Source organism: Pundamilia nyererei, unplaced genomic scaffold (genome assembly GCF_000239375.1).
Source record: "Pundamilia nyererei isolate P.nyererei 1_Seehausen unplaced genomic scaffold, PunNye1.0 scaffold00041, whole genome shotgun sequence".
Lineage (NCBI taxonomy): Eukaryota > Metazoa > Chordata > Actinopteri > Cichliformes > Cichlidae > Pundamilia > Pundamilia nyererei.
The window spans coordinates 1692304-1700928 of record NW_005187442.1 but is presented as its reverse complement, the minus strand read 5'-3'; the positions used below and the strand labels follow the sequence as shown (position 1 = coordinate 1700928).

General features: G+C 41.2%; 1 protein-coding gene and 1 long non-coding RNA gene across 3 annotated transcripts in view; one reads left to right on the top strand and one right to left on the bottom strand.

The window, feature by feature from the left end:
• Positions 1-4151, bottom strand: part of LOC102203710 (uncharacterized) — an 18453-nt gene extending 14302 nt beyond the window's left edge. The window contains exon 1 of one of the 2 annotated variants that reach the window (XR_311684.1): positions 4105-4151. This is a non-coding gene — a long non-coding RNA (uncharacterized LOC102203710). Of the gene's footprint in view, positions 1-3502; positions 3561-4104 lie in introns of those variants that run through there. The other variant, XR_311685.1, reaches the window with a different exon arrangement.
• Positions 3683-8625, top strand: part of nek2 (NIMA-related kinase 2) — a 6338-nt gene continuing 1395 nt past the window's right edge. The window contains exons 1-6 of the mRNA XM_005731077.2: positions 3683-4061; positions 6170-6387; positions 6480-6720; positions 6880-6962; positions 7063-7189; positions 7944-8178. Of these exons, the coding sequence (XP_005731134.1) occupies positions 3966-4061; positions 6170-6387; positions 6480-6720; positions 6880-6962; positions 7063-7189; positions 7944-8178 (1000 nt within the window). The 5' untranslated portion in view covers positions 3683-3965. The remainder of the gene's footprint in view (positions 4062-6169; positions 6388-6479; positions 6721-6879; positions 6963-7062; positions 7190-7943; positions 8179-8625) is intronic.

Genomic DNA, 8625 nt, shown 5'->3' with positions numbered 1-8625 from the left:
ACGTTGTTGTCCCTGGCTCTCTTTCTCTCTCTCTCCCTCCGGCTCTGTTCCTGTGCTACTCAGTGTAACTACCGCCCCTCCCCCCTCTGCCCAGCGTAAAGCACAAGGCTCGCATGCGGAGTGAAGCGGAAAAAAGTGCGAGAGAGAGAGAGAGCGCGTCGTTCACGTCAAAGACCCGGCTCTAAGAGCCATTTCGTTCGCGAACGACCCATCACTAAAGTTGTTGTGATATTTTGATACCATGGTAGCATTTACAGGATATTGTTTTATAGTGATATTATACAGGAAAACTGTTACTCAATAAGGCCCATTTACTAGTTGTTTTTCTCTTTCTCTGTGACCCAAGAATTAATGTGTAAGAATCACAGGCTGGTACCAAGGTCGAAAATACCACAGAGATCACTTCCTTATTCCCATCCTCCCATCTTTATCTCTTAGAAAAAGGCTTGTTAAAGGCCAGGTGGTTTGTTTCAGAATTCACTAATGAAAGAACTCTGTATTCTATGTCTAGGAGTGTATTTTGCTGGGATGATCATAAATTGTAGCTGAACTGATAAACTATACAAAGGATACTTCTTTGCTCAGAGGGCAGGAAGACGCTTCCTTATTTGGTCTGTACCAGTTTGAACTGAGAATCTGCTGACACACGAACCTTTTTCCTCTATATAAACTGTTGTCTGATGAATAAACCTTTGAGTTGATTTTGGGAAAGCAACCTGAAGCAGTCTGTGTTTCCTTGTTCTCCCAAGCTACTCCCGGCGCTGTAACTAACCCGCTGAACGGCATACCTGAGTGTTACTTTGAATAATTTTGAATCTTATAGGGTAAAGACAAAACTCTGCTTATAGGTGCCCACGCCTCGGAGGAAACCCGATCCACGGAGAAACCCGGGACGGAGATTTCTTTCAAAAGTGGATGTCAAAATTATGAAAATGAGAACAATATAGGCTGATAACAAGATCACATCGGTAAGAAATCTGAGGAATGAATTAAATTATGCAGTTTTTGAATCAATTTCTTAATAAATCATGAATTGGGATTAAGGGATCTGCTCTAAAAAAAAAGTTCGTAGGCTCCTACTCATTGAACAAAACCTTTTCTGTGGCGTCTCTGTTGCCAATTTTAATTGTGGCATTCCTCAAGGCTCCATCCTTAGCCCACTTTGTTTTCCTTTTTTTCTTCTTACTTTTTTTATGTTGGTCACACTGAAATCATCAAACAAATTTTAATATTAGATAAAGATAACCTGAGTAAATAAAACATGCTTTTTTCCCTCATCGATTAAGGGGAAATAAAGCTATCTAAACCTACTTGGCCCTATGTGAAAAAGTCTTTGCCCGTCTTGTTAAATCATTAACTGTGATTAACTACTTTTTCTTTGGAAACCTGAATTCAGTTTCACTCGCTACACCCAGTCCTGATTACTGGCAGACCTGCTGAATCAAGAAATCACATAAATACAACCTGTTTGACAAAGTGAATTAGACTAAAATATCTAAAAATAAATAAATAAATAAATACAAAAAACACATCACGCCACAAACACATTTTCCAAAAAACAAATAATAAAAAATGCCTATAAGTGATATCAAATGCTGAGTATCTCATAAGTTTCTAAAATTCAAATCTTGTCCACAGAAAGGATAGCTCAGTGACCAAAGATGGCAAGCAGTTCTCTCGAAACCTTGGAGTGATTTTTGACACTCAGCTTTAATGCTGAAGTAAAAAACATTGTCCAGTTATGATTCCGTCAGCTTGAAAAAACGTCCAAAATTTGGTCTTTCTTGTCTGCTAATGATTTGCTCTTATTTTTTCCTGCTTTAATTAAAGACAATGCTCTTTACACCGAGAATAGGACTCTCCTGGGTTTTGCATACCTAAGCCCAGATATTTAAACCATCCACCTTCTTCTGTTTCTACTTCTTGCAGCTTCACCTTTCCACCTGTCTCCCGCTCATTCACAGACATGTATTCTGTCTTGCTTCTACTTCTACCTACTACGTTATTCCTCTTCTCTCCAAAGCATACCTCCACCTCTCCAGGATCTTCTCCACCTGCTCCCTACTTTTACTATAGATCACAATGTCATCTGCAAACATCATTGTCCACGGACACTGCTACCCGACCTCATCTGCCAACCTGTCCGTCACCACAGCAAACAAGAAGAAGGGGCTCAGAGCCAATCCCTGATGTAATCCCACCCCCACCTTGAACCCATCTGTCACTCTTACCCTGACCACTGTCTCCCTGTCCTCACACATGTGATATGAGGACCTTCCTTATATATATATATGATATAATTCCTTCCTCGTGCAGTACCACAATTATTATTATTATTATTTGTTTGTGTAAAAAACAAACAAACAAAAACATGTGGATGGCAATTTGAGTTGCCACTACCACCTTTTTTTTTTCCTTTTCCCTCCCTCTTCTCCGTCAGCGCCAGTCGGTCAGAGCAGACTGTCTGTAGGACATATGCGAGTGAGAGCAGAGTGAGAGGTCGCTCGTGTTGCTGCTCTCAGATGGCGACTCTTCAGGAGGTCCTGCTGGTCAAATCAAATGACCAGTGACAATAAGACGACTACCAGCTTTTAACATATGCAGTCTCGGGCACTAACAGTCGGTGACCTTTTTGTGTCCCCGAAGATGATTCTCCCCCAACTTCAGAGATGGCAAACATTTACACAGATGCATGTTTTTAATTTGATCGTTCAGACTGCTTCAGACCTCATTTAGGTTTTCCAATGATTCCACATAGCTTTAAAAAAAGTTATTCGATCCTTTGTTATGGATATCTTATCGAGCTGTTCCCTTCTTTGCATGATTAATATTCTAGAGAGCTACTCCTGCTGTTCCTTGTAAAACCATAAATCCCAGTCCCCCAGTACAAAAGACAAGCCCAAGAGGTTTGTCAAACAAGTAAAAAAATTTTGTCTTTACATATTTTAAATTGTGCATACCTTACATGTAGAAAATAAAAGAATCAATGTCATACTAACCTAACAGAATTACATAAACACTAAAAACTGCCAGTAAATATATTAATTCTCTGATGATTTTCAATAAATATTCTGCAGAAAAAGTTAAGAAATACTACATTTTGTTATTATGTGTCTTTTTTTTAAAAAGACAATTTTTAGATCCCCCTATATCTCTGCAAAACAGGATAAAAGGGTTTTATCTTTCTCCCTATAATTACAATTGTATTATATATATGAATTATAATAAAGCTGGGTTGTGAAAGAGAAATGTAATCTTATTGGGAGCTCAAAACCGGCAGTGCTGCTGAGGTGTCATTCATATGTCGGGCCACACGTGACTAAAACCGCATTCTTCTTTTCAATATACACAAAAAAAACTGTGCATACTATCTCCTTCCACTTCAGAGAGAAATACATTTCAAAATCAATGGCAAATCCCAGTTCCGTCTTTTGTATAAAAAAAATACAACCATCGTAAAATTCAATTTTCCTGAATAAATGAATTTCCTGACCCCGTTTACCTTCACGCTGCGCAGATGCCGGCTCCCAAACCCGCGGTTGCGCTCACCCGGACCATGCGATTCTGGCGCCACCTCGTGGAGCACAACTCCTGTGCGTCGTCTACCCGCTCAACTCTCGCGGTATTCCGGCGCTTAGCAACCTCACAAGTTGCGTCTCTGCGCTGACCAATCGGCTGCCAATCAGCTGCGCGAGGAAGGCCAATCACAATCAAGGATTTCGGCACCAATTTAAACAGAGAGTAATCACTTCCTGTTTTGGTTGTTAACACACGAGTACACGATAGAGGAAAGAAATATAAGGAAATGACCATTTAAACATATACATAGACATAAAAGGCGGTTTAGGATTAAACTGAGAGCCTGTGTTGAAGGACACTACTTCCGGTTTATATTTATGTTGCCGTTAGCTGACGGTGACGCCAGTCCGGTAAGTTTTGAACGTTAGAGTCGGTTACAAATCAGCATGCCGTCCCGGGTGGAGGACTACGAGGTGCTGCACACTATAGGCTCCGGTTCATATGGAAGATGCCAGAAAATAAAGAGAAAAGCTGACAGAAAGGTGAGTAAAACACACTTCCCGCATACCTGTGGGTTAAACTCACCTGCTGTCCGTGAGTCCGCGGGGCAATATTGTCGCAGTCATGTTTTTTTTCCTCCCCCCACCTCAAACTTTATTTCAAACCGCTAACAAGTAGCTACCTGCCTGTAGCGTTACAGAAATTTTGAAAATGTAAGCTGTTCGCTTATAATGTGGACCTTAAAAATGAGCAGCATTAGATTAAAAAGGTCAGTTATTAATGACTTAATATTTTATGCTAATTTTTATATTGATATTAGATATTTATGTTTTACTATTTTATTTTACTGACTTCACCTTTTTTTTTTTTTAAACGTTTGTTGTTGTTGGTAACTTAATTATTCCAATGAAGGAAATTCCTTTCTTTGGGTCAAGGATTACTTTGAAAATACATCAGCTCTCAATGGGGAGATAAACATGTTGGATATCTACACTCATATAGACTGGGTAATGCATTAGCAATAAAATGATGCCAGATCCTTTGACAAAAGTGAAAATTATTAAATGATTTACCTTTGGAGGGCTTAATTTAAAGACCCTGAAACTCAAAGTAAAAAATAATGTGTAGATTTTGCCAAAATGTACCCAGTAGTTTGAATGGCAGGAGGAACCCAGGATTTCATCCCAATACCTAATGGCAGTCCCTTCATGGATATACCTCCACAGACCCTTACTCACCCAGCACCACACTGGTCATGCTGAATGATGTTACAGACAGCACAAGTTCTCCAAGGCTTCTCAGACAGTGAGCACAGGGCCCAGATCAATATCCCACAAGAGTAATCCTTGATTGTGATTGGCCTTGCTATATAGTCACCCCCCCAGAGGCCCTTTTTAAGGTCTGTATTGTGTAAATTCCTGTATTTACCTAATACTCTTCCTGCTGTGCTGTAATCAGTTATTATTTACGTTTGTGTCTGACAGTAAAGCCTGTTTTTCTGGTTTTATAGCCATTGGCAACAGTGACATGTGTTTAAATGCCATCCCTATTTTAAGGAGCATTTCATAACTCAATTCATAACATAATACCTTTGATTGTACATTAAGACATTGTATGCAGTTTATCCTTCTCTGCCTCCTGACATCTGACCCACATTAAACTCATGGACTGAACATACACACACCCACAATGGACAACTGTACCCTCAAACACACAATAATAACATGGACTGAACCACCACTCACAACCACTAGCATTTTGTATAGCCTCTCTAGAAACTATCTACACCCTCACTTATCTTAACTGCACTACTGTATAGCTCTGTGTAAATAATCATTCTGTACATTCGATAATCTTTAATCCTACAACTGTTTACAACTTGCATAGTTCCCATTTCTGTATAGCTGTATATCTCAGATTTCTGTAAAGTTATTTATTTCATATTCTGTATAGTTTTTCATATTTATATCCTGTTCATAGCCTGTACATAGCTTGTACTCACTACAGCCTGTACATACTTATAGTTATACAATATTCACAACATACTTCATACCGTGTACATTATAACATACCATAATAGACCCATTTCTGTAATATACTCACATCTATATTATTGCTAATATATATTGTAATATATCTATATCACTAATGCACTTCTGGATGGATGCAAACTGCATTTCGTTGCCCTGTACCTGTGCATGTGCAATGACAATAAAGTTGAATTCTATTCTATTCTATTCTTCTAGGGCAGGAGTTGGGAACTCAAGCCTCAAGGGCTGGTGTTCTGCAGGTTTTAGATATCACCCTGGATCAACACACCTGAATCAAATGATTAGTTCATTACCAGGCCTCTGGAGAACTTGGAGACATGTTGATGAGGTCATTTAGCCATTTGAATCAGCTGTGTTGGATCAAGGACACATCTAAAACCTGCAGGACACCAGCCCTTGAGGCCTAGCGTTCCCCCACCCGTGTTCTAGAATAAAGACAAGTTGCCCGAGTTAGCTTTACTTTTCCATAGCTTCCACTTGTCTTCTTACGACACTGGCCTTTATGGAAGGACATTCTCTGATCTCTGATTCAGATAACCACGGTTCTTTGACTTTTATCTCTGTAATTCTGGTTAATTCAAAGCTGGTTTGTATCGTAGATCCTGGTGTGGAAGGAGCTGGATTATGGCACCATGGCAGAGGGTGAGAAGCAGATGCTGGTGTCAGAGGTGAACCTGCTGAGGGAGCTCAAACACCCAAATATAGTGAGGTACTACGACCGCATCATAGACCGGACAAACACCACTCTGTACATTGTCATGGAGTACTGCGAAGGCGGCGACCTGTCCAGTCTCATCAGCCGCTGCATCAAGGAGAGGTGGGGTTGAATGCTAAATGATACTGACGGTTGCATGCTGGTGAATCCTTTCCCTTCATCGGTGTATGCATGTGTTTTTTTTACCTTGACAGGCGCTATTTGGAGGAGCAGTTCATCCTGCGAGTCATGGCCCAGCTCACGTTGGCCCTGAAGGAGTGTCACAGGCGGAGTGACGGCAGGGCCACAGTCCTTCATCGGGACCTGAAACCAGCCAACATCTTCCTCGACATCAAGCAGAATGTCAAACTGGGCGACTTTGGCCTGGCGAGGATCCTGAACCATGACACCAGCTTTGCAAAGACGTTTGTCGGGACGCCGTACTACATGTCTCCAGTGAGTGGCTTCATGCTGCTGGAGTTTGAAGCGTTTAATCTGAGCTTACAACTTTCCTTGCCTGAACTTTTGATTTTATTCTTGTTTGTTAATCTTTGTTTTACTTCATGATTAAAAAAAAAAATGAGGACAAATATAATCTCTTTTTTTTTCTGTCAGGAACAAATAAACCGGATGTCATACAACGAGAAGTCCGATATTTGGTCTCTGGGATGTCTGCTCTACGAACTCTGTGCCTTATCGTAAGTTTTCCAGCTGTTCCGCTTTAGCTGATTTCCCCACTGCAAACTGTTAGGCAGCAGATCTTGCAGTTTTTCCTGCATTTTTCTTTTTCCTCTCCAGGCCTCCTTTTACTGCTTACAACCAAAAAGAGCTGGCAGAAAAGATCAGAGAGGGCAAATTCAGAAGGATCCCGTACCGGTACTCTGAGGAGCTGAACACTCTGCTCGGCAAAATGCTCAACTTAAAGGTTGGAATTGAATTTATTTTTAAAATTTACATGATATGGTGCCTGAGCTATCTGATTATTTTAGATGGTATAAAAGATGGACCACGTGTCCACATCTGGAAGAGGGGAAGTCTGTGCAGAAATACTTCAAACCTTGCATTCTTTCTAACAGCCTGCAGGGGGCAACTGCTCTAGTTTTAGTGCCTTCCATGGCAAACTGGCCCTCAGTAACTACTTTCCCATGACTTTATGGACTCAAGTGCTAGTTTTAGGTCACTGAATAAAACGTGAAGTTAATTTTGTAAATTCTAGTTAAATGAGCACTCTAAGCACTTTTTACCACCACCCACATTCACCCATTCTCACACACATTCATACGGTGCCTTTAGGTGCTTTTTCTAACTTTCTCACGCTTGCTCACTCTTCGGTAGATCCTGAACTGGGCCAATTTGTTGTTCAGTATCTTGTCCAAGGACACTTGACATGTGGATTGGGATGTCATGGTGGCTACATCCATCTTTTATGCGGTCTAAGGTTTTGCACCGACGTGATGCTGGCGTCTGATCTGGAATGGGTTCGGGGCATTTCCACCCTTAAAGTGCCAACAGATATTACCCTAGCCTCTGCTAGCAGCATTACATAATAACTGGACCTCAAACTTGTGGAAATGGGAACTAGTTCTCAAAATGAAACCACTGGCAGCGACACTAGCACCACATTGGCAGGAACAAAAAAGGCTATTTATGTTTCATTTATGGGCCCCTTCTCTTGGCAGGACTATTTGAGACCTTCTGTAGAATCTATTCTCCAGAGCAGCCTGCTGAGCGAGGCGGTTGCTGAGGAGCAGAGGAAGGCACAGTCGCGACTCCAAAGGAGATCAGCTGATTCTGATGTTCCTCTCCACAAACCGGCAGAGACGGCGCACGCCTCGGCCACGGAGATCAGACTGAAGGAGCAGGCGCTGCGGGACCGAGAACAAGCACTGAAAGAACGTGAGGAGCAGCTGGAGAGTAAGACCTGTTTATGCCCTGCTTTGAGCCGCACATACCTCAAGCATATGTCTGTCAGTGTTGCTGTAGTCTGGCCTAGATTTTGGGAGAAATTAGAAAAACTGTGTATTGTATTTTTAGTAGAGAAATATTTGATTTACATCAGTTTGAAGAGGCTACTCCTAACAGGAACATCCTCTTCTGCAAAGAGGACTCATCAGTATTATCTCATGTTTATGGACTTGTTTTCACATTGGCAGCAATAAGTAAAGTTGAGTAATACCATAGAAAGTACTAGGTACATCTTGCTAAGAGGGTGGAAGTGTAGTTGAAGAAACTTGTGTGGATGGAACAGGTTTGTTCATGTTGCTTGGGGTGTCGCAACCAAACGATGACCTACTTCTACACCTACAGCTCCTAGCTCTGTGTGTGTGTGTGTGTGTGTGTGTGTGTGTGTGTGTGTGTGTG